The sequence below is a fragment of the Montipora foliosa genome, chromosome 13 (genome assembly GCF_036669935.1).
Source record: "Montipora foliosa isolate CH-2021 chromosome 13, ASM3666993v2, whole genome shotgun sequence".
NCBI lineage: Eukaryota > Metazoa > Cnidaria > Anthozoa > Scleractinia > Acroporidae > Montipora > Montipora foliosa.
Window position 1 is genome coordinate 15,900,609 of NC_090881.1, and position 26,448 is coordinate 15,927,056.

Sequence of the window (26,448 nt, forward strand, 5' to 3'; positions counted from 1 at the left end):
ATACTCAGATGAAAATGGTGGTCAGGCGATCCAGGCTACTTGTCAAGGTCAATGCTAGTTATGAGTACTTTTTTCGAAAAATCATGTGGCAAATCTATCGTTGAAGATCTCCTACTCAGGTTTGACGCCATGCACTCGTAAGTAACTCAACAAATGAAATAAGACAGTAATGTGCGGCAAACCTGAAGCCTTTCCGCAGGCATCTTTGAAAATTCTTCAGTTCCTTCCTTCGAGCAGCTATGACCATGCATCCTCATATAGAATGTCATTTGAATACAACAAATTGTTGACTTCTTCACCGGATAATTCCTTTAACATTGAACTCTTTTGGGCTCAACATGTCTGTCATATCACAGCCCGACTGACAATATCTCTCTCTTCTCCCGACAAAAACATCTAGTTTTCAGACTAAATAATAGAACCATTTAAGGGGCAATGTAATGCTAATTTCGCTGTTTTTAGGTCAAAATCTCAATTAGTACATTAGCTCACACGTACATCACTCCTGACAACCCACTACCAAGATATATAATATATTTATGGCACAAAGAGCTATCCGTATTAATTTTTGGCGACTTTCTCAAGACACCTCCTCCAAACTTGAAAAAAATTGCCACTTTTTTCACGTTTCAATCGATTTACATCCTCTCCATCCTTGGCTGAAAACAAGAGAAAATAGCTTCAGTGCACTTTAATGGTTATTGGTAACAAAACTACAGCATTTGTTTTTGGTCTTTACTGATGCAATGGCGTGACACTGCCCCTTTAAGATCGAATTCAAGTTGAAGTTTATTATTCACACTTACAATAAACTAAATGAAAAAAAAAAGAAGAAGGACATGATAATAAAAGCTTAAACTTACAAGAGAGAGTGCGTAGTGGCTAAAGAAGCCAAGATTTCGAGTAGGCAACTACCACGATGCAGGTACAAAATATTGCAATTAGAACAGGACAGTGAGTCACAAAGAGGCCAGATTTCATCTCGAATTCTCGGCTTGCAATGGAAAGGTCATACACCCATTCAAGGCAGTTGTTTGTTCAATCTGTTTCTTTGCTTAGTTGATTGTTTTCATGACAATGATGTTGCAATGGTCTAAAAAAAAGTGTATGACAAAGCGAAAGATAACTTATTTTCGTAACAAAATACTTTCTTATTTTCAGAGGAGTGGCAAAAAATCAACGAAGATCAGGTTTGCTTTGGAGCTCGAGATGATCAGTACGGTGCCTTCCACATGACTAAAACTGGAAATGTAAAGGCCATGAAGCTCGTGCACAGAAGCGGATCCATCAAATGTAACAGCGTTACCAGTGCTTCCTACTGGAGCTGTACCAACTTGAAGGACTATGCGAAAAACACGTTTATGACGATCATCACAAATGCCAACAAAAAAGCCCTTCTGCCAACAGAGAAAGATTTGAAAACGGTGAGTTTCTGCAACCAAAAAAAGCCGCACTTTTACGTTCTCGAAGAAATTAATCAAGAATCTTCAGAGCTTGTTCTAAACATCAGTTCCAATCCAATAAGTTTGTTGAAGAACCAGGAATTGCAGATATGGTATGGACAAGACTGGGTGAATTGTTCAGAGAGTAACAACAATGGCACTACTTGTGTTGATGTATTTGCCTGGTATATGTGAAAATAAAAAGCAACTGCAGTTACTGTGGCTAACTATATTTAGATTTCCGCCATGATTACAGTTTTTTTCTCGCAACTTTATTGTTTCTCGTCAGTGTGTGATATGCATAGACAAACAGAACCAGCCTCACTGAAGTGAACTAAGCCAGTTTGTACCATTGTTGAAATAATAAACTCATGAAGCATTAGTTTGGGCTATTTGGATGTGTGGTTGATTTCAGTTGTGTTGTTTACATGTCATTTCTGCGGTTAACCTTAAGTTGCATAGGGAGTAAAAGCAAGTAATTGGTTAAACTACACAAAATCAACTCGACCGCCGTGACACAAGACCCTAAGAACGTACGTGCTGCTGCAAACATTATTTTTAACAGGGGCGGATTTACGGTCGGGGGAGGGGGCCCTGTATTTAAAGAGCTTCTGTATAACCTAACCGACTTTCAAGTAGTACAGTGTGCATCAGGCGGTTTTACTTCAGAGAATGATTAGTTCAGTTTCGGAGACTTTCGTATTTTAAATGCATCTTGACTAACGTGTGTTGGTGAATAAGCTGTAATTACGTGATGTAAGTTTAGGATTTCAAAAACCATGTGCGAATCCACGTGTGATCTAGCGATTGTGATTTTCCTTCGAGTTGAGACATTAAAATGTGAAGTGATTCGAGTCTGTTGGTCGTTTTAACGTGAATATTATCGGGAAAATCTCTTGTGTTAGAAGCAATTCTGAAGATTCCTGACACGTGAATTTTTCGGACAGAGGGCATTTAGAGGGGAGGTGCGCTCTCGCCGCAATTTGTTCGGCCCCCTCTTTCTGCCATTTCCGCATCCGTCCCTGTTTACGTTATCACGTTGTAATTTATTAATTTTGCAAATATATCTTCTACCTGGAAAACCTATTATTATGTATAACGAGCGCTGTGACTGGCTAAGAGCTACGGACCGATTACGAAATTAGCCCATTAAAAATTAAAATAACGCCAAATTGACACTTCTTTGTATTCATGCCCCGTCCACACGTATCCGGAGATTTTTGTATCCGCAATTTTTTTATGCGTATACAAAAACATCTGCGTCCACACGTAGCGTACACGAATCGTATACGACCGTCCACACGTATCCAATGTGGCCCCAAGTCCGATTCCCAGACAGGAGTCACATGCGGGTTGAGTTTGTTGGTTCTCTACTCGGCTCTGAGAGGTTTTTCGCCGGGTACTCCGGTTTTCCCCTCTCCTCAAAAGTCAATATCTGATTTGATTTGCGTTAATTTGAGTTTGTTTCGATTTACTCCCCCAATTAGTGGCCAGCGCTATAGGACTTGTCACTTTATCATCATCACCTGGTCTTATTGTTAGGGATTATAGTTATATAATTTCACAATATTTCACATATTTTTTCCCAGAGGGACCTTTAATATTTTAAAAAGGTTTTATTGTATGGTGTATTGGGAGAGGTATATATATGTAACAGTTATCGGCCTGAAGCGATGGGTTATGTGATTTCAGTCCCCTTGTGCGTTGCCCGAGGGCGCAGCGTAGATAAGTGACTTATCCCCCTTGCATATTAATAAATTTAAATTAGCTGTTCATTAGCCCTGCTCTTCCCTTCAAACAATCAAAGCCGCACCCAGCTTTTCAGACAGTTGATTTGGGGGTTATGTAATATATTCCCCAGAAAAGAACAGAGGAATCCGAGCTCATGTAAAAATAAAATGTCGGTAAAATCCGCTCTCAGGTTGAATCCGTTTTTGTCTAGGTTAAATTGGTCATTCTCATTTTAACTAGGTTGAATACGCACTCAGATGAATTGAAAAAACTTTTTATGAAGCCTAAATTAAGTCGAGAGAAAAATCAGGTTCGAATTAGTTTTGGTTATTATACATGGATATCAATTGACTTACCATACAAAAGTAAATAATGAAAAGCACTGTCTCACTTTAAGGCGAGAACATCTAAGATCTGAGCTGGTCAATATCTTTAAAAGAGACTAATCAGATTTAGAGAATTAAGCTGTTTCAAAATGTTTTCACATTTTGTGTTCTTTGCAATATCGTAAGTTGCAACTAGGCTGTTAGTCACAAGATCGGGAACTTCTTCGTAACTAAAAAGGCCCTGTATTTTAATTAAGTTAAATAATTACATAAAAACGATTTTAAAAAACTAAAAAAAACCAACCCCTTATTCCATGAAATTATTCTTTGATTGCACACACGTCATAAGAAAAATGTAGCTCAAGTTTTGCATAATAATAGAGTCAAATTGCCAAAAGACTTTTCAAAAGTTAGGTTCGTCAAATTTAAAGGGGCTATGCTACGTTATTTTAGAGTGTTTCGGGAAAGTCTTTAGTTAATCACGAGTTTAAGAGTCGAAAATGGTAATGTGGAATTCCTTTACTGATAAAATTATCGTTACATCACAAACAACATGATTTTAAATTTGAGCACGACCTTTCTCCAGCCAATTTGCCAGGATTACCGAAATGCAATTCGTTTCAATCTCGTGCGTTTGTCTCCATCCATGCTTTTCTTTCCTTTTGCTGGATTTCGTATGTTGTTTAACAGTTTAAAGTGGTTATTGTAATGTTTCAGTCTACTTTTTGGGCATTTTGGGTTTCATGAAATTACAAAATTTTGCGTGACATAGCCCCTTTTAAGTTTGACTCATATTCATGCAAAGTGTATATTCCAAAAAATGTCTACTTTACACACGACTTTCACTCTGTCCTCTCTTGAATGTATCAAATCATATACAAAAAACTCGTTTTTCATCATATATCACGGCGTTTGGTTGTCTCGTTCTCAGTCATTCCCTATCTCTGCGGAAGAGAGCGGTAGCGCTCGGTCCCATTCCCTAGCGGCCACACCACCTCATTTCACTCCAACTTCGTGCTGACTTTTCACATAGCAACGACAGATGTATTTGGAACTTCTAAAAGTTTAAAAACAAAGAAACTACCCACGTCCGCTCAGAGCGGTAACAGTTTCTTAAATTTCTTCAGGGCTTTTCCCTTTTGAAACTCCGCTCAACTCCCTCTTCAAAGTGAAGTCATTTTAAAGGTCCTGTTTGCTCTGGCACCCCGTTCGCTTGGGAGAATCACTTAACCTGTATATAATTTATTGGAAGAATGTAGTAAATAACAATATGTGTCCTCATAGTGTACTTGTCATCAAACCCCCGAGTGATACAGAGAACGTGAGCTGAATTTTCACTCAAGGAAATTGTCCACAGTTTTGATAACAAGTTATTACAGGGTTTGCAGGTCAGTGCTGTAGAAAAAGTGACCACTGATCTCCTTTTTCAAAGGGAGATTTTTGCAGTGGATAACAGATAACCAGGCAAATACTTTTAATGGGTTAGGGATATCTGACAAGATGACCTTAGGAATAAATATAAGAGAAGTAGTTTTTAGGAATAATGAAATTAAGTTTGGGTTCCTCATTCGCCACGATCACCATGCTTCATTCGTATTTTATTTCACCTGTACCTATGATTTTTACCACCTCTCTCGTTCCGTGCTAGGTTATTTACCGTTTACCTCATTGTTCTCAGTCACCTTTAGCCAGTTCAAGTTTCTAGAAAAACCTTAAATGACAATGACCACAACCAGGTTTTCTGAGCCCGCGAGACTGAGCACCCCCAGCAAACCATTGTTTTAACGAAAACCGCTGGTCAGCAAACTAAGTTTCTAGGGCACCTTTTTTGTCCCTGATAAACCTGCGGGTGACCATTGCCCGCTTTTGTGGGAGGGTGATGTATCAGCTCTCGTAACGTATAATGCATGTGATTGGCTCGTTTCCCAAGCCAAGAACAAAAAACTTAAAGAATTGAAACAATGACTTGGACTTAAAACAACACAGGCCGCTTACAATACGAAACAATATAGCAGGTTACGAGAGCTGCAACACGAGCGTTGTGGGAGCCGTGCCATATTTTTATTATTAGGGAGTTCAAGCAAAGACGCAGCTACGACCACGATAACGCTACAAAGCAAGAATCATATGGTTGGTGAAAAATGACGAAATTATCGTGCTGCACGTGCAGCACGAATCTTATGACATATTTTTGTTGTACTCTGCATAACGACGACGAGACCAAGCGTGACGGTGACCGTGACCCAACGTGACCATGCAACAGAGAATCTTTCATTCTCTATTTTTACTCCGAAACTGCTCGAACCAATTTATTTTTAGGATGCTTCGCCCACATTGTAGCACGCGCGTGACTGAATGAGGTGGAATAATAAAGAAAGACTTATGATAGAGCAAAGTTCTATTTTGAACTTGTTAAAGACAAATGTACAAACAAACAAGGAGATGAGAAATGGCCCTTTTCAAGGACGAGACGGCTACTTGTCGTCTTTTGTGACATGAATGACGTATGAATTGACGACAAATAAAATAACAATACGAGCGTTAAATTCTCGAGCCAGAATTTCGTCATGGAAGCTTAATTACTGATAACCAAGAATTTGATGTACCCTTTTGCAACGATAACATAAGGGGAAAAAATGCACTTTATTTAATGATTGGTACATGACGACCTTCTTAGCCCGAGAGGCACGATGGGACTTCAGCACGAGCTCCAGCCAACATCATGTGAATGTACTGGAGAACCTTTCAAAATAAAGCTCGTTATTTTACAGGAATTAGCTCCCTGAAATAGCTAGAAAGTTAAAAGTTGCAGGAAGCCAAGATAGAGGTTGATTTCATTTAAAATGCAACGTCAATGGTACAATTAAAAACGGACACAGACACGCAAAACACACCACAAACGGATGCGGGGATGGCGCAGTGATGAGAGTATTCGCCCACCAATATGGCCCTGGGTCCCGTTTCTCGAACGTCCCGAAAACTTTTCGGGCCTGAAAAGCCATCTGTGACATTGCCAACCACTTGTTTTGGAAAGCAGATCTTTTAACATGTTTTCAAGGTAACAAAAAGAGAAATAACTGTGAAGTTTGACGAATTAAATGCTCTCCGTTCTTGAGTTACAAAGGGAATCGTGACACCCGAAAATGGCCCGTAAAGTTTCGGGACTTTCGAGAAATGGGCCCCTGGTTCGATTCCTAGGCTCAGCGTAAAATGTGGGTTGAGTTTGGTTCTCTACTATGCTTCGAGAGGTTTTTTTTCCCCGGATATTCCGGTTTTCCAAAGACCTCAAAAACCAACATTTGACTTGATTTGCGTTATTTGTTAACTTCAGTTTACAGTGTCCCCAATTAGCGCTAGTACGACTAGATACTTAATCGAGTTCCTTTTGTTTCACTGAACGTATTCGCAAAGCACACTCCCAGAAAATGAGGTGAATTACCACAAATAAGCACAATTAAATAATGAAACAATTTTAACAGAAGTGAAAACAACAGTTTGCCGGGGGATTCAAGAAAATCTCTATCGAGGGTTTTCTTAAATTGCCGGTGCGAAAGAGATATCACAACTGTTAGTTGAGTTCTAGAGGAGGATATCAAAGAAGAAGATGAGTATATTAAACGAAGAGACTCGGGGCATACTCGGAAAAAAAACGAGTGCTCTGTTGCAGTAGTCGAGCCTTCGATGGAGACTCGGAAAACCCGAGTGATATGTAACAGGAGTCGGCTTCCGATTACAAGCTCGGATACTCTACCGATGAGCCAAAGGCGCCAGGCAAGAAAACTGGGGTTATGACAACTGGCCGCTAAACTGTTGGTATCTTAAGTGTGAAAATGGAACATTTCACAACTCTTTCTTATTTTCGAGGTATGTTATCTCTCGGAAACTATTTGTTTGAAAATTATGGCGCTTGCCTTAAAAGAATCTAGATCATGAACTTGAAGGATACGAGTCCCAAAAGATGTCAAGTCGCATTTAACACCTCTTTAACCTATCAATAACCGAAATATCGCTGTACCGTTTTAACCTTGGTTTCCCACAAACCTATATAACCTCTTTTTCATTATTCCCTCCCAATGAACTACCAAGAGCCAAAGGCCTGACAGCATATTTTTAAGTTGAACATGGTTTTATTTACATCCCATGATGTGGTTCTTCCTCTCACCAATTATGCGACACTCGTGGCCGTCTAGAAAATTGTTTAAAAATATTATAAATTATCTATTTTTCTTTCACAATTTATAGAGATCTCCGCATAAGCAAATATACAATACTATTTATAAAACGTTTCTGTGACATAAATATTTTATGCAAATCGCATGATCTTTAAAAAAATATACAGTCGTTGTTGTGTCATTCGAACCTCAACGAAAGTCTTTAAAACTAACTGGAACACAAGACTGCGAAGTTCAGTATTTACAACTGTACAAGATAACGCATGTCCTTTTTTTTTCAAGGGTTCATGGAAAAAGCAGTCTTGATGTTAAACAAAACGTTATGGACTTCAACTTCAAACCGAGACAACGGGAACAATTTTTTGTTGTTGTAAAAAGCATTTTTTTTAAAGAAAATCTCAGAATTCATCGCTTCTGCGTTGGTTTCATAAATAAATAAGCGCTTTGGTTTTTGAAAAAAAAATTCCTGTGAGGAACGCTTGCAATTCTGCGAATTTGGTAACAGTCATTTAACTAAATTGGGTTTTCTAGCTTAAGATATCTAGGCGTAATAGGTCATTCCGGCTCCCAAGGGGGGGCCATACATGGGTCTTGACTGTGGATAAGCTGGTGGAGCCCGTGCCCAGTAGGACATTGGGTAACAGCTATTGGCCGCCGGGTGCGGAAACAGCGATGAGGCGGGAAAACCAGCATAGAAGTCAGATCCGGGGAACTTGTAAGCGGCTTGGGCATGCGCTTGAGCGTCTGATGTGATTGGCTGATTCAGCTGGGCCAGTCCTTGGAAGTCAAACTTGTATGCGTATCTCTTGCCGTGAATTTTGGTCATGATGTTCTTGTCGTAGTAGTAGCGCAGCGCTCGGCTCAGCTTGTCGTAGTTCATGTTGGGTTTGTTTTTGCGTTCGCCCCATTTCCGTGCGACTTCGTCGGGATCCACGAGTTTGAATTCGCCGTTAGCACCCTCCCAAGCGATGCAAGTCGAGTTTTTGGGGTCGGACAAGAGCTCAAGAAGGAACTGCCACAGCTGGATCTGTCCGCTGCCTGTGCCTGCTGGCTCGGTGCGGCTACCGACGCTTGAAGTCGCATATGAACTTTGAAGAGACTGGGCCTCGGGCACTGACATGGCTCTGTTGGGAACAACGCCGTCTTTCATGTGCGACAATCTGGAAGTTGAAACGGGTGACGCCCATGAACTTCCTTTTTCCATGGATTCTAAAAAAAAATTGAAACAACAGCTCTTTAATTGAGTAGGTCAAAAACAACGCGGTGTTCTCTTTGCAAAATGGTTTAACTGACTTTTGATGGAATCGAAGGCATTTAGCAAGGTGGGCATTACAGACAAGATCTGAAAAAAGCTTTTCGCTACTCATATTTAAAAAAAGGGAAATTAAAAAAAATAAGAATGTTACTCTACTCACCATTTGCACTATATCTTGTCGCAAGTTCATTGCTTCTCACAACAGAAGGGTTGCTAGTTATAACCGGGTGCTGCCTTGAATCAAACAGTGGTGGCGAAGGAGAATGATACGAAGCTGAAAAAACGATAGGAAAAAAGCATAAATCCTTTGTTCTTATCATAAGTATAATATTTCTTTTAGCAGCGTCGTTGTAGGGATCTTGAAAAATAGAAAATATCTGGAAAGACAATTATTTTTGGAGTATTACCTTGTGAGGCAGAAGGAGCAAGGGCGCTATCGATGTCATCTGATGTCAGATTTGGCAGAGGAGCTGTAATAAGGGAATACAGAAACAAGGCATAAGTACACTTTGGCCACGAATATTAAAGAAAGTTGTGAAGAAAGTGCCAAAGGATTTGTTCAAAAGTTAATTAGCTCCAGGGTGAAATGTCAAGAGCAAAAAATTGGCTTAGAGCAAGGACGAAAGCACGCAACGTGTTTAAAATCTAAATGAATAAGTATTTATGACTTCTGAGTGGGTTTTTATAAATCGAGATTCTAATTGGACAGCGCTCCGCGAATTAGTCAAAACAGTTCCGAAAGACTTACTTTTCCTTAATACACACAGATGTGCCATCAAAATATCCCCATTATACGCTGGCGCGAGTTTCATAAATCCTTCCCGGGTCAGTTTACACAATTGTTTGCCGTCCATGTCGAATCTTTCAGGTTCGATATCTTTGAGGCTGAATTCCTTGATGGCCCATTGAATCCATTGGCGTACATGCTCTTTCGTCCAACACAAAGGATCTAAATTTTAAAGCAGAGAAATCTTTTAGTCTATCAGTTAGTTTACAACCTGAGTTCCTTCACAAAGGCAGAATTTTCTTTCGCTTGGACAAGGGAAAAACAAAATTGGAGGGAAAAAAGACAACTAGATTTACAATGTGAAATGATTTTTCCCGAATCCAATAACTCCCGAAAAAAGAAATTTACAGCTGTAATAGAAAGCGATAAAAATTTTATCGATTGACTTAAGAGGTATTTAGAGAGAGCGTTCTTCGTGACATTCCCATTTTAATATCCGTCAGAGTAAGGATGTTTATACGAGTTTTTATCCCGTAAATCTTAAGACTATTCAGAACCGAATAAACCATTAATGGTCTGTTAAATATGTACTGCCAAGAATGGGGCCCTAAGACTGTTTCTAAACTTTCAGTAAAAAGAAAAGATTAAAAATTAACCCAAAAAGTGAACTCAGAAGAAAAGCAAACCAAAAGAAAATTCCGCAAAATAAGAATTTGCGCTCTAATAAAGTATAACAGTCTTAATGACACAGCGGGCAGTTTCCGTTCTTTCTCAAAATTAGGCAATCTATATTCTATTTTTCCGGTGCCCCGTGACCTTGACAATATCTCTGAACAGTTCAAACACACTCCGAGCAAAGCCAAAACTTGAACTCGTTTCGTGCTTGGATTTAATAACAAACAAGTCGCAATAATCCACGGTTAGCGGGTAACCTCCGTCATTTTCTAGTCCCGAGGTGAAATCTTAAGCCGGGTGCGGTTGTGAAGACCGCCCCCAAATTGTCCCTCTGAGATTTTAATCAGGCGATGGTGTACGGGTCGGAGCGCGTTTAAAAATCACAGTCAAATTTGATATCAGGGTGTGACTATTGATGAGGGAAGCCGTCAAATGAAATGTTGACAATATCAAATATAAAATGACTTACCGGCTGGGACGATAACACGTTTCTCGTGCGAAAGATTTTGAGGAACTGGCGAGGGCGAACTCCTTTCGACGAAGTCATTACTTGGGACATATGGTCTCTTGGCTAATGGCTCTTCAAGCTCGGTCTCCAGCGGCCGCTTTTTACTGTAAAACTGACTATCACCTTTCTGCGCTTGTTTCGATGGTTTCGTAAATGGATCATTAAAAGAAGGATCGAAGAGCGATTGCTCATCCGAGATCAATTCCTAAAAGGAAAAAAGAAAGGAAAATGAATCTTTACCGAAAGTGTGAGTGGTTTCGTAAATACATGAAATGGCCGCTCTTGGAATAAGTCTTATACAAGATACGAAACAAAACAACCACGAGAAAAAGGCTTTCCTTACTCATAAGATGGAATAGAATTTCGGGTTTTTATGTTCTACCAACCATGGTTCGCGAAAGAGAGTGTATAATAGGAAAACTACTTCCAACAAATAAGTTTCAACAAAATGCTGAAGAAACAATATATCTTTCAATGTCCTCTAATTTTTTTGTTCCCTCTCAGCGCATGAAATTAATCAAAAACGTTCCCTTCATACCAGAAAAATTCAGATCACAGTTTTTCGGAGAAGACTTCTAGATTGATCTCTTACTGAGGCATAACCGTCTAAGTTTTGATACAGCGGGTTAATTAAGACTGCGTGGGTATGAATGAAAAACGTCACATTTAAACCATACTGAAAGACATTCCTTCACATCACATTAATGCCCCCAAAAAGCTGACATTTGTATTTGAAACGACATTAAGAAACTTTGAGCGTCTTCCATTAAACTAAACAAGAATTATAAAAAAGCTAGAAGACGACAAAAAACAATAATTATTTGTCACACTTGTGTCGGACTTGATCGATTGCCAAGTTGCTTCACTGAGAAACCTTATAAGGTAGAGCAAAGATAATCGACTTACTTGGGGGTAGACCGATGGGTCAGGTACCACATTATGCTCAGCGTGTAGACCATACATGGTTGAATATCAAAAGTCTGTGATCTAACAGAAAAGTTAACACAACAGAAATGAGTAATTGCGCAAAACGGTTAAATAATAAAGGTATTCACACCTTCAAATGATTAAGCGAAATGAAGAATCTAACTGCTTAAAATTAACAAGTTAAGACACTAACAAATGATGCGTACTCACTTTGGGATGTGAAAGGCTTCGTGAAATCAACTGTTGTAGTAGCGGTAACAAACTCCTCGATCGATTGAAGACGCGAAGTATAGGAATGTATAAAATAAACCCTCGAAGCAAACAGGCCTTGAACGAAAACGACGATAATATAATCCTTTGGGAAATAAATTAAACTTTTGTTGGTGTTCCGGAGACGGAGACGAAGAGGAAAACACTCGATATCCGATAAAGATTGTTACACTTGTGTCCTCAGAGCTGGATACTCTTCTCGGCTTTTAAATTCGACTGCTTGGTAAAAGATGTGGCTCGGCTTTATAGATCAAATTGTGATTTGTGGAGGAGGGACCTCTGTATGACAGCTTATCGATAGGTGGCAAGAGATTGTGAGACGATTGTCCAATCATGCTTCATCCACTTGAAACCAATTATTCCCTGGAGTGTTTCACTGACGCCTACGCAGACACACCTAGGTGACGTCACCGAGAGGTCGTGAACCCTCGTCTCTTGAAGGCTGACAGAAATCAAGAGAACAATATCAAGATTGTCAGCAACATTTATCGTTACCCAATCACGTCCACAAATTGCGATTGGCCTCTGACTGTGTTTGATAAGATAAACATCGCTATCATCTAACCGATGATGGAGCACAATTCTTTTTTTTTTACAATTTCAAAATGGACACAAGAATCACTTTTCTAAGAATTAAAAAAAGAAATACTTTTAAATACAAAATGATCTTGCGGAAAGCGTATTACGAGAAGCCCACGAATCTTCCAAGTAAATTAAGTCTTAGAAAAAGGAGTGAAGGATTAGTCATTGACTATCTGATCTTGCACTTGGTCATACAGCAACTTCGTAACACAAAACGCTATAATAATAATCCCTTCTAAAGGTCAATGATGTAAACTGACAATGAGTTCATTCAGGCGTACGCAAGAGAAAACACAGATATATTATTCTCACTTGTTTACTATCGTGTTCCGAATCAAACAACACACGGAAATTTAATTTTAAAACTCTCATTGTGCGGGATAAACCAAAATACCAGACTCCCGAAACAAGGGATCGTACGTGGTAGAATGTAGATTCAACGAAGCACTTAATTTACTACGTCACGAAGGGTTATTATTTGTCATATCAGAAATGTCTTTCACTTGCTAATCAAGCAATTGTGTTTAAGCTCCCATGGGACAGGGTGTGTCGCTTAAACAATTTACCGCCAAATTATTGTGAATGAAATGAATTGCTTCAATGGTCTCGTGTCTAATGCCGCCGAAATTTTTTGGCGCGCAACCTAACCAAACATTGTCACAGATAAACTTTCTTGCGCGCGACAATCGTTGAAAAATAAGTCGCCTTACGTGTTGAATATCACCACCTGATGTTGCCAAAGGTAACACTCTTTGAAGCCTTTGAAAAATATTGAAAACAAATAGTGCAGTTGGAGCGTATTGCACTGTAGCTTTGGTTTGAATATTGTCACAGTTGATTCCAAATCATTCAAAAATTCAAGAATAGTCAAAATTCCACCAAATCAATAAGTTCACGCTTAACTAAAGCGATTTTGACCAGCGCGCTGGTTACGACGAAGTGAAATCCCAACACTTGGGGGCCGTGTGATTTCAAATTCCCGCGGTGAAGATATCATATACAAAAAGGACTCACGTTGAGGCGAAAAAACCCAAAGAGCAAATTTTAGTTCACACAAGTGTTGTTTTGCCTTAAGTCAACTAAAGGTATCAATGGTGTTTATTCGCTTATGACAGAACTATAAACCGTGTTTCCGGCCTGTTGATTCAACAGTTTTCAATAGTTTAAGAAAACCCATCTCTTCCTTTTTTCCCGTCTAGGAATTTATCTCTCTTGAAACACTGTGATCGAGCGAAATGAGATCTCCCAGTACGTCACAAATTTGTCAAGTCATTTAGTTTTTTACTTCATGTTTGATCACAGCAGCAGCGAACACTCTAGAAGGGATTAGCATACGCTCGGGTGCATATGTAACACGCACAAAAAGTACGTTCGTTACGTGGTATTAGCCAACCTAACGCCGCTCGTCACCGTTTTGTTTTACATCACGTAGTGACCAAAGGTGATGCTTCAAAAATCGGGATCTTTCCACAGACTCAGAGACATGTCATAATTCGAAATAAGACTTACCAGCTACAGCTGTGAAAGCGTGTCACGAACAGGGCAATTTAACACTTGTTTTGTTTTTTTCCAAGATTTTTGAAGGGTTATAATGTAAGCGTCGCTGTCAGACGTTCTGATTTCACACGTATTACTCTTGGCCTCTTCCTACGTTTTCCGGAAGAAAATCGAGTGAGTGTTAACTCTTTTCTCCGTTTCCCGAGAAAAGATATGGAGCCAGTGAGCATGACAAGGCAATTACTGTACAACCAAACTTGGCTCGAGCCGTGTTTGGTGACAGCAAGAAGCTGAGACGCACTTTAGCGGGAAGCAATTTAGCCATTTTGCTTCTCTCGAAGCTGTTTCGACATGAATGACTCACAAATAAGCATTCATGGCACAGCTGAGCGATTCAAACTGACTTGAAGATTATAAACCGCATTAAAACCCGAATGAAACTTTCAAAATATAGAAAAAGTAAACATAAGAAAACGAGAACTGTTATAAACTATCGACAGACACAAATGTGCTACATGTTGCAAGCTTTCAAGAGGGCCACTCATGGTGATTTGCAAAGACATCCTCAAAGGGATCTGAAAGGCAAGAAAACTCAACAGAAATTGCCTCTGAACTGATCTATCGATTGCTCGGCCTGCTATTGAGGAATTGAGTAATCAAAATCCTTAGATGGCCTTATCGTTTTTCCTTGCGGCAAAATTATACCCAGGAAGGAACTTCAAATTGAAAGTATGATGTGTCAAAAAAATAATCTGTCTCGCGCCACAATTAATCGGGTCTTCCGAGTCTAAAGTGTAAAGCAGGATTGAGAGACTAAATGTATCAGTTCTCTTGGATAAGAACTCCGTGACATGTGAGAAAAAGTGTGAAAGACTTTCCTCACTTCGCTGTGAAGAGAAATCGAAAATTGGTCTTTATGTTTCCACCAAAGAATTTTACAATCATTGAAAATAGCAGTCCCACGTAAAACAGATCAATGAATACAAGCTGATGATGGAAAAAAATGTCCCCGCTCCAACACGCATTTCTTCATCAGTGACACTAACGTGCGATGCTGCCTACGAAAAAACGTAGGCGCAATGTCATGTTCAGATTCAAAAGTTCAACTCTTGAAAAGAGCAGGTTATCGCTAAAACTGATGTGGGACGCTGCATGTCATTTATTTCTTGCAGTCCATTTCATATTAGTTATATCAGACCTGCCGGTCATAATTGGGCACGTGCAGGCCATAACTTAAAAAAAAAAACTCTAGCAGGTTCACAGTCAATCCAAATCGGAAAGAGGAAAATAAATTCGTCTAAGATTTTCTTTTAATTTTTCGTAAGAAACTATATCGAATCTGTCTTGTAAAAACAAACTTTCTTTGGTGACACGTGACAGAAACGTAAATGTGTTTTTACCAACATGACGAAATAAAAGCCTAATAAGCTAACTACGGCTCCTTTTAGAAAATGGGGCATACATAGAAAGACAGGTAAAATTAAAGAATATTTAGCGTTTTTTCATTCCAAGAACATTATCCTGTTTCTGATAACGGTTGAATACAATTAGTGATTATATAATTAACTTCCAGAAACACTGAGAACTTCCCGACAAAAACACAATTTTGTACTTCAACGTTTCAACGGGGAGAAGACGGTGTAAAGAAACAAAATCAAATAATTTACCTCGCCTAAAGGCTCGGGAAATTATTTGATTTTGGACAAAGTTCGTGGAAATTAAAGTTGAAAAGTTTTTTCCCAGTCTAGAAGAATTTGATACCGAAGGAATTTCCAACCTTTTTCACGAAAAAAAATCTGTTCAAACTGTGTGGGTGTTATGACCTCTGTGTCAGTGAACGTTAAAAAAAATTGAAAAATTTAGTGCCAAAAACTAGCATAGCCGTGTAACTGTTCTTTAGAAAACCTTTCCCATAACTTTGCACTTTCACTCAATAATCTTCGAAATGAGAGAACTCCACTATTAAATTAAACCATTTCTTTTCACTTGTGTAAAACACTTGTAATTACAATGACTTGTTATGTCCAATTTCAACTTAAAACTGCGAGTATGATACAATAAAAACTCCAGAAGGTTGAATAAACAAAACAAAATGAGAGTAGTAATACGTTCCTCAAAGACACAAGAGGGAGAGAAACAAACTCCTTTCGCGGAAACTTCCGCCCGAGTGCAATGGGTTCTTTGTAACATAGTCAGATAATTCGCTCAGCAAATTACATGTTTTCTTTAAAAATTGACGGCAACTTTGATTGTGCAATATATCTTTCAATCAGTTTGGATCAATTGTTTTTACGAATATGTTACCAATAACATTTTTCTTGCATTTAAAATTGAGAACTTCGTTGTGCACATCTAAAGGTTCATGCAAAATCTCATACGGTATTTCTTCAACCACGCTTCAACGGAACACATTCTCTTTACAATGAACAGTAATTTGGATCTTATACAATTGTGAGTTGCTAAGCCGTAAAAAATGTGCACTGATAAATTAGCTGTCTGAAGAAGCGAAGAAAAAGTAGAATACAAATATTTTGCAAGCAATTATGTTCTAACAGAGTTCTAAATAGAGAAGTGTCCAAAACAGAGCCACCAAACACGACAAAACAACGTCCTGTTTGAAAATAAAGATACAACAATACAATATACGCAAAAAGCAAACAATGTTACATCTTCCTGCCGCAGTGTTTTAAACGGAATAAAAACAAATTTAAAATATCCTTATATTTTTAGTGTTCAGAATGAAATCCCGCCCAGAATTTGAATGATGTGACTATTTTTCGCTTCCAAGAAATTAACTTCCATTTTGTATTCCAAGACATTGCGGAATTCGTTTTATCCCATCCTTTGACCTTTGTGAAGGTTTAGTGGTTTCCAAGAAGTTTTTTTCAGGTAATGTGACGGTACTGATTGATTCTACTATGTTACGATGATAAACAAAATTAGCTCTGTACTTCTAGTGCTTACATTATATGACATCAATTGGGTTGTAAGGAATAAGAAATCTCGTCAATATCGTAATGCGGAAAGAGTTCTGTGATTTCGAAGTGTGCACAGGAAACAGGAAAACGAGGAATGGAGACCAAGGAATGGAGACCAAGGAACGGGGAAACCGGGAATTGGGAAGATGGCCGTAAAGCTTATGCTTCTCTGAAGGGTGAGATGAAATGAGATGAAAGGAGATAACAATGAGAAATCTCGAGATCGTTGTTTCTCTCACAAGAGGAAATCTATATGGATTCATCATTAATGTATATTCCACAGCGATTAGATCTAAGCAATATTGGACCCTGCCGAAAATAATACACATCTGAAAAAGAAATGCACTTTCATATCTCAAATAAACTATGCTCAAATGGAATACTTTGGGGTCAAATATCGTAACGCAAAGGGAGCATGCGTGGAAGAACCACACTGTATGAATGTTTAAGCCATACAACTAGTATTTTGGCTTAAATAATTAAAAGCTCCCAATTTAGAGTATATTTCTTTGTTAATTTGTTTCTAGTAGCAATTTTCTATTTGTCGTTATGAGCCAAAACCGTTTGCGTCTTCAATCAGCCGATGAATCTTGGAATATTAAAAGCTTGCCGTGTCGTTATCTCAACGTTATCGCAACTCCGGCTTCCAACAGATTCAATTGAGTTTGGATCATTTCATGCCAAAACATTCAATAAAAGACACAAAATGCCGATCAAAGTCAACTGTATTGAATTTGAAATCTAGCAAGCGACATTGTGGAGCCATGACCGGAAGTGCTTAAAATTCCATCGATGCATGTCTTGTAAACAAGTTCTTTTTTTTTTTAAATGCATTAAATGAAACCGAAAGAGAAACTGAACATCGTATTTGTTTTTAACCAATGCACCCAGAAATGAAATAGGAGGGGAAAAAAATGCACTAAGTTTGGGTGAAAATTTACAACAAAACTGCGGAATAGAACCACGGTGCTACTCGAGAAATGGTACTTTTGACGGAGAAATTTATACCCACGGAACCAGATAAACAACTTCCCACTACAGATATTTATCTTTAGCGCTTTCTACTCGCAAACGAGCGTTTAAAGGTTTCCACGACACAATAACAACGAAATAACACGATGTTCACTTTTGCTAACTAACAAAATTATCACTTTATCCTTTGGGCTCTAAAAGAGAGCCAAAACTCAGGTGTTTAGATGCGGGGGGGGGGGGGGGGGGGGGGACAGGTCGGAACAAAACTGGTCAACTTGAGTGTGCCGGTTTAAATATCCAGTACAGCTGTTGGGAGTTATTTTTACAAACAGGTGATATTGGGAAATATCATTCTTAATTGGGGTTTTTAGATGCTCACACAATCGCCGACAAACTAGCACGGCATAAATCAAAACGAGCTAAGTGTATACAAGGTGCTCTTGGGTCGAATTTGGCTGTCGTTCAAAGCAAATGAAGCAAAGAACGTTGTCATTCCAAAAACAATGACCTCTTCACCCTAGGCTATTCTTTATAACATTCCATCGAGACCGCACCCAAAACAAACCGCACTGGAGACAAATACTATTGGATAGAGTGCTGATCCGAATGGTCTTCGGGATCATAAAGATTTCCTAAAATAACCTCTAGAGTGTTTTTCAATGTTAGCACTATTAGACAAACATCAATCAGCAACGGTGAAGGTCTTGTGGAATTCGTGCGGAACGATGGATGTTAAAAAACAAGGCGTGACACAAAACAGTAACAAAATACTCAAACTATCATAAATAAACAGGTAAAGGAGACAAGATCGCACGGCAGTTTCGAACTGCTGATGCAACTTGAACAAAATGAGGCCTCGATTTGAGGTTTCTACACATTTTCTTAAAAAATGGCCTCCACAATAGAGCTCTCATGGCGTGGAAACTGTCAAATTAAAGGTCATGTGACGGTTTCGGAGGGACATAATAATTTTTCCTTCGTGCAATTGTGTAAATGTTATTTCTTGAATGAAACCATTCCCCAGACCACGATCTCAAGGTCTGCCTTGAAAAAACAAGCATCGCAGCCAAAGATCTTCGAATCGTTCATATTTTCACTTTACCGGCCACGCCATCATGAACTGAGATTAAATTGCGCCTCGTAAAGCATTTTTACATTACAATGATTGGATTTCAAAGGAAAGGTCACACTTTAGTCAAGAAGGTCTTTTCCAACTTAGCTAATACTAAACACTAAACTAACGCTTCCAACAAAGAAAAGATACATATCCACCGAGACAATTTATTTTCCTTCGAAGGTCAAAAGCGTTTTAACACCAGTATTACTTGCTTTCGTTCAAGATGAAATGACTATCAGACCGAATAGGCGGGCGAAACGATGTCTTCCTTTGTTAATAGTCCTCAAAATTCCGTGTGGGCGTCGAGTTGATATCATAGGCATGAAATATTGAACTTGGTTACGTGTTGAAAGAAAATTAACCCGGCCGGCTACATTGACTGCTTTTCCCCACAACGACTGCGACCCTCAAAATCAAATTTAATGATGGAAGCATCTTTGACTATAATGGCTGCCAAACAAGATACGAGTCAGTGAATTTAATCTTTACAACCCGAGTGTCCAGTATTAAACAAGAGGACGGGTTGAGTTCGCAGGAAAACAAGATAACAGAACAAATCCTAAAAGATAAATTCATGAACTGAAATGTTAACCACGTTTGATCAACTTGAACTGGAAGTACGGGAACCCATTACCAATAAACTAATTGAAAGATTCATGCCTTAGGGGATGTTCATTCATTTGTGCACCAAAAAGCTACATGATTTTCATGGAAGATATAATTTTGTTCACAGAGGTTGTGTGGTTTAGGAATGTATTAAGCATATGAAGAAGTGACGAACTTTCCACTGTATGTAATAATGACATAAAAAACAGTTGATCGAAATTACTATGGAACAAACTCCAACTGGCTCATTAATCACGACTCAGATTATTTCTTTGCCTCCAATTAATCATTTAACGAGTTTTATTCAAAATGGCCTGCGGTGATTTCTAACCACACTTTTGCCGAACGCGTGAGACATGACAAAACCAAGCAGAAAAACAGACAAGACAAAATATTCTAACTAAGGAAAAGGTCGTAACTAGGGAACCGAACCATTTAACTAATGTTTTTTGCCTCAAGTGGCGGGAATTTTGAAAAAAAGCGGGTTACCAAGGCTCACCTTTCATTTTCGCGCCCTTCGCTTGTCGCGTTCCACGAGGACCGAATTTCCGGATAACTATTGTCATTACCTTGAGGGCCGAAAAACGAAACAACAGTTTTTTTGTGATCATTTTCCCTGTTATCCTTTAATCATCCATAACACAAAATAGGTACCTGAATCAAAACTTGAAAAAATTGGGCAATATTTACTACTGTCAGTATTAAAAACGAGGCAAACACAACGAATAAATACCGAATGCATCTTCTAAATCGTCGCGGTTCGCCTTCATCTAAATATTACCTGGAGCTATCGTATCAAGACGAGTTTAACCACTTGTAATTTGGTTTTCAATAGCTAAATGTGTTCATATTTCGCATAAAAGAGTCAAGCTGGTAACTTGACTGTTTGAGTTTTCGAGTACCTATATAAGTTCTCTATTTCGGTCATTTCTGGCTGAGTCACCCGAACAGATACTATTTTACTTAGCCCAACAATACCCAAATATTAACAGGGTAAGCGAATCTTAGTATTTATTTGGCAAATAGTGAACATCAGCGGAAGGTGCCCAACTAAAAATTCTATTCACGTTTCGAGTTCGTAATTGTCTCCACTAACAAAGAATTTCCAGAATCGACTTGAAAACACTCCATATTCAAGAGCAATATTTTACCCAAAAGCCCGATTGCTTCAGACAAGGAAAGGATTCCTTAAATTTCGCAATATGAGCAGGAGCAAATTGTCACGTAAGAAAACTAAACCACAAGATTGATACCACTCGCAAACAAAAGAAACTCTCACTATACTCCACTGGGACGAGCTGAAACATATTCAATGAGGGCCGATGAAAACACACAGGCCTTTTCAAAGACATAAAAAGAAGTCATTAATTAAAGCAACAGATAGAGTGCACGTAGCAGGCTCGCTTAATAATATCTAATTAAGCTGAAGCGATGATGTGGTTAGAAGACATTGAAAACGACCAATAAAGTAAAGAGCCGCTCATAGTAACGGGGCGATATTGCAACGAAATATTGGGACCTCAAAGTGAATAATCATACCGCCGACGATATTCTTTTGTTTAAACTAAAGGTCAATTGGGCGTAACACTGCAGTGAAATCTCTCAATGGCGAACGTGATTTTTGAAATTCAATTTTCGTCATGGCCAAAAAATCAGTGTTTTCGATTTCAAAATAATTGAAAAACCGCTTCACCAGGACTACAGAGACCATTTCCTTTCCAGAACAACGTGGGTGTATTAAGTCATTTTAATTGTCCCAAGTTCTCATCATTTGAAAATTCAGAAAAATTTCCAGTTCGCTACGTTCAAGTCTTTAGCTTCCTTGCAAGTTCTCGCTTTTTCATTCTACATCGGCGTCTCCGCTAAGTTTACAAAGCCCTCTAAATGATATATTTTTGGACAAACAGTCTGCTTTGTTCATACATTTAGCACGCTTAAGACGAAATAATTCTTTGATCCCCAAAACAGGAAACACGTTTTTAATTTCATTTTATCACTCTCACGCAACAAAACCTACACCAGTAACCCTTCCGAAAATTCCTAGGTGTAAAATTTAAGCCACGGTTCTTAAATATTGTTTACTTTTCCTAGCTCAGTACCTGCAAGTGCCAAAGGCCACAGAGACGTTGAGTTGACTGCAAATACTCCTGAATTGTATCGAAAACCTTTTCAACGTTTCTAGCGAGTACAACTTAGCTTGTTTGTGGGGTAGATTTTTAATCTCCAACTTAAGATTCTATATAAATCCCTCAGCTAACATACGCCATTTTATTAGCTTGAAAAATGCATCGTAATGCTTGCTTTTGGGATTAATAACGGTTCGTGGTTTTGCAATAAAGGTTATGTAATCCATTTAACGAGCCGAACTTGAGAAATTCAATGTATCGCATATAGCATTCCTCGAGGATATTAGCCACAAAACGTTCATGTCCTATTCCATCAAAACACATTTGTCTGCTGTATTTATAATGTTTGCAGCGCAAGTTCGCGACAAAGTTAACACGATTTGCGAATTTCTACGACATGGCAACTGTCATTTATCAGTGCGGTGAAGTTCTCAAGAAGACTTCAAGAGTTAGAGTATTTCTATGTTGTCACCACCAGAATGAACTTTTTGTTTAAATATCTTCACAAGCCATAGCCCCATTGACACTGTTTGAGGCTGAATGTGATTAGAAATTTTCCGGGTTGCTTGACACGTGTAATGTTAACTGAATCATTCAACAAAAGTTGTTCTCGGGACGTGCTAGGAGCAAAGTGTTAATTCTAATGATATTAGCGACCACAAACGCGGGAAAGAATTCTAGTGTTCGTGTCTTAGGTGAAGTGGAATAAGTCAAGGTGCACAATTTCGAAGGCTCAGGTAAATTATAAGGCTTCAAGTCATATTATCGATTTTGTCCCGACTTGGAATTGTCTGAGGAGACTGCGAATATCATAAATCGTGTGTGTGTCTTTTTAGGAGAGATCAATACTTGATTTGCAAATGGCAATCTCCAATACACACAAACAAACGGTGATACTTGTTTGACAACGGAAAGAGAAAATCACACATTTCTATTCTTTTAATAATGAGTCTGAAACTTACTTGTATTTACTGAACAACGAATTTACAGATCTCTACAGAGAAAAGGAATTGTCTATTCCTTGCCACGCCCACCAAATGTTGGCACACTATATATATAGATATATATTTACAAAAAGGAACTTACGAACGGAGTTACTTGCGGCAAGTGATCCCTATGATTAATCCCTAACGCTTTAGCCTTTTGTTTTCGCGTATGCTGTTCACCCTGCCGGCTACGATGCCGGAGAAAACTAGTCAAAGACATAAATACGTAAATTTATGAATAAAACTGTCTGTAGTCACCTAGGTGGGTGGGTTTGGATTTTCTCACACAAACCGTCGTCTGCTCCAGCCTAAAATTGAGCCGCGGCAGTGGAAATTCTAATTGTTCAGTGAAAAAATTGGTTTGTAATAGCTTAGAGAGACAACGTAAAATTTGACGATAAAATCGATTGACGATGGCGCGCATACGAAGGTTATTCGCAATACGATGGGGCAAAAGGAACAGGCCAGTACAAGAGGAAACCACAAAGGAAACCGTATTTTAATTCAGAAAAGTGATCATTAGCCATGTCGTTTTAAATGCGAAAAAGACCTTTTGATAAAAAATACAGCATCACCATCTCCTTTCATTGCGAATGGCAACATGGCTACAGTGACATGCTCCAAAAACAATTATCACCAGATTTTATGGTCACAAACGACGAACAGGTTGCTGCCAACAAAACAATAATGAATCGTTTGGAAAACTCTCTCTATCAATTTCTTGCGTCTCTTTTTAGTCAAGGTTAACAAATAGTGAATTTAACTCTTAATATGTTTGGAAGCCTGGCCATTTTTCTGCGAACGAACAGAGACCATTAAGCACGGGCAAAGCTTCAGTTTGTCAAACTTTAGCCTCAAAGATTAAAAATATCAACAAAATAACATTGTCGCGCCAAGACAATAAGATTGAGAAACATTAATATTAAGATCGAAAGGCTTAATTTCTGAACAACAATCGCATCCCGTACAATTGAATTTATGAAGAGCTGGTGGCAAAACAAAGCGATTATATAACTCTATCTTAAAAAACGCCAAGCTGTCGGAGTGGATCGTAGACACAAAAGCCTGCGCCTCCAACGATCGCTATTGATAAAGATCGAAAGGCTTAATTTCTGAACAGCGATCGCATCCCGTAAAATTGAATTTAAATTAATTCGACCTTTTATAATGAGCTTGGATATATAATATATATGTTCATACATTTGAGCCGCGGAAATTGAACTATACGAGAGTTGCGGCTCATCGCTGGGGAGCAACTTTAAATAATCGCGAAGAAAGCCTCAACATATAAAAATCAACCAATCTTTGTACGAAAAAATGCTTCTACATTTCGGACATTCTCGTCTGAGTACAAAGCCGATACCGGGCTCCTGCCTAGACTACGCAGAGAAAATTCTGATAAACTCAAACTCGGTTTTGTGCCAGCCTCTGAAGATATCTAGAATGAACCGAAGAACACTACCACTTTGGTTTCACCTTTCTTTATTGGATAGTATCATCGCCAATGACATGTCCAAAGCCTAACAAACAGCGTCAGTGGATCGTGGAGTATTCAAAGAAATACACAGGTATTTTGTAACCTGCATAATGAGGACACGTATCTATCAGTGGGGAGCTAACGAGACGCGGACGACGGAGACAGTAACCCCAACGCCACAACACAATATCATTGGTTAAAAGAAGAAAAAGAGTCGTGCTGCACGGGCTGCACGCGTATTGGTCATCGTCGCTGTCGTGATCCCTAGCTGCATCCACGTGACGTCAATCAAGACCTCTTTCAAAATGGCGGCCAAATAAAATACTCTTTTGTTTTAATGCTAATAAGCCTTTCTAGTCTCGCTACGACGGGCAAATTTCAAAAGCATATTTGTTTCAAAATGAGGGCAGTAAGTCTAATTAACATAAATACAAAAGAATGTACAAGTGCTCGCCATTTGTGAAAGTGGTCTATAGAGACCTCATTTTCTTCTTTTGGTTTGTCCACGGCATTTCTTTCATTGCAAACCACCTAATAGGATCCATGGGGAGTTTACTGAGGCAACGCGCTTCCTTGGCCAATGAGATGGCTACAAAACAGTAGCAAAAAAAGACAAAAGCTCTGCACACGTGCGTTTGAAATTGTTGCTGCACATCTTTGCCTACTCCGCAAAAGAAAATTACGAAACATCTAATTTAAAATTCTGTCGTGAACATGAGGGCACGAAAGTGAATCCTTAGCTTTTTCTCTTCATTCCTTTCTGTCACAATGGGGTGCAAGCTTGATCACTGCAGTTGTGAAAATGATCGCTTCCAACAGATGCGTAGCGGCTACCCCAAGTTTGCTCTGCATCCATGGGTTTGAGCATAGTTGATGAATAAAGATGGTTATTAAACTCGTCAAGTCTTTTGTTTTTGTCTGTATTTTTGGCCTTGACGGTGCACAAAAACACACCTTTTTTTTCCATAAGATAACCAATCAAATTGATCGATTAAATTTTGCGCAACTAATCTGCGAACCCGTGCGAAAGCGAAAACAAAAGATTATGCACTTTCAGGGTTAATTCAACATCGATTGGGACAACAGTGTTCTCGCTTTTGAATGTTTCAAGGTTTCATAACGAGTCCCTCGATTAACTATGGTTTGAGGTGTTCCTGAGAAACAGAAATCAGCTCGACCGCAAGTTGAGGAAACTAATTTGAGAGTCACGGTTCTCGTATGTCCTTTTCGTTCTTGGAGACTCCTATGGTAATTTCCTATAGTAGGGTTGGGCTTAGGTCCAATTATGTAGGAAAACGTGAAATATACGGCGACTTTAATAGCAAGTACAAAACGAGTTTACATATAACTTACATCAATTAATATCAAAAATTACAAGTAACCCAAAACGTAAACCACTTGGCAACAGGCAATATGTCTTCTAAGCCTTGACAGAAAATAAATTCGTGTTCTGATACATGATGGACATCAGACGTAGTTTCACGCTAATATCGGTTTCAGAAATTTGAATGTAGCTTATGTTTCGACACTCCTGTCTGGTGACTGTCCTACGATGGATATCGTTTGACGATAGCATCTTTCCCACTACGTCTGAAACGTATATGGGACGAATGAATCGTTGTATAGGGTCTTGTAGATAAAAAAGGATATTGAGACATTTGAATGTAAGAAAGACCTTCAGAGTTTCCTGGTCTTGATTTGGAAACGGCTAACTTTCCACAAAACTTCTTTTGAATACTTTTAGAAAAACCATAGACAGCTTGCCTCGTTAGTCAAAAGCCGAGTAATCTTGGGCTCGTTTCTCGAAAGTTCCGATAACTTTTCGGGTCCGAAAAGACATTTGTGAGACTGCCATTCGCTTGTTTTAAAAAGCTGGTTTAAAAGCAAAATGATTGTTACCTCTTCACTCCCAAGATCTGAATTTTAATTCTCCTTACTGACTGCCATACATTACTTTTTATGTCAGTTATGGGAATTTGATGATATATCTAGCCAAAAAAATCCTGGTGATACATTTCTTTATTTTCCTCGCCAGTCTACTTGACAGTGTATCGAGCTTGTGAGGAGGAAATTT

The 26,448-nt window shown here is 38.8% G+C and overlaps 2 protein-coding genes and 1 long non-coding RNA gene across 5 annotated transcripts in view; 2 read left to right on the top strand and 1 right to left on the bottom strand.

The window, feature by feature from the left end:
- The window catches only part of LOC137982926 (uncharacterized), an 11,929-nt gene extending 10,105 nt beyond the window's left edge, over positions 1-1,824 (top strand). For all 3 annotated transcript variants that reach the window (XM_068830090.1, XM_068830088.1, XM_068830089.1), the window contains exons 3-4: positions 1-47; positions 1,162-1,824. The exon at positions 1-47 is cut by the window's left edge and continues 94 nt beyond it. In XM_068830090.1, coding sequence (XP_068686191.1) covers positions 1-47; positions 1,162-1,637 — 523 coding nt within the window. In that variant the 3' untranslated portion in view covers positions 1,638-1,824. The remainder of the gene's footprint in view (positions 48-1,161) is intronic.
- Positions 1,825-7,606: 5,782 nt separating this feature from the next.
- LOC137982062 (transcriptional regulator ERG-like) lies at positions 7,607-14,239 on the bottom strand. The gene is made up of 8 exons (XM_068829088.1): positions 14,125-14,239; positions 11,974-12,475; positions 11,743-11,823; positions 10,798-11,041; positions 9,675-9,875; positions 9,334-9,396; positions 9,087-9,200; positions 7,607-8,880 (listed from the first exon to the last, which is right to left on the bottom strand). The coding sequence occupies exons 3-8, from the start codon at positions 11,797-11,799 to the stop codon at positions 8,213-8,215; spliced, it is 1,347 nt and encodes a 448-aa protein (XP_068685189.1). The 5' UTR covers positions 11,800-11,823; positions 11,974-12,475; positions 14,125-14,239; the 3' UTR covers positions 7,607-8,212.
- Positions 14,240-20,285: 6,046 nt separating this feature from the next.
- Positions 20,286-25,272, top strand: LOC137982063 (uncharacterized). The gene is made up of 2 exons (XR_011118606.1): positions 20,286-22,648; positions 24,391-25,272. It is a non-coding gene; the product is annotated as an uncharacterized lncRNA (long non-coding RNA).
- The last annotated feature ends 1,176 nt before the right edge of the window (positions 25,273-26,448 follow it).

What these genes read in the sequence shown, in the direction of transcription:
- LOC137982062 (XM_068829088.1), bottom strand. Translation starts at nt 11,799, where the DNA reads ATGTATGGTCTACACGCTGAGCATAATGTGGTACCTGACCCATCGGTC. An exon ending in ACCCATCGGTCTACCCCCAA is followed by an intron (nt 11,042 to 11,742) that starts GTAAGTCGATTA and finishes TTTTCCTTTTAG; the next exon opens with GAATTGATCTCGGATGAGCA. An exon ending in TGCTCCTTCTGCCTCACAAG is followed by an intron (nt 9,201 to 9,333) that starts GTAATACTCCAA and finishes TCGTTTTTTCAG; the next exon opens with CTTCGTATCATTCTCCTTCG.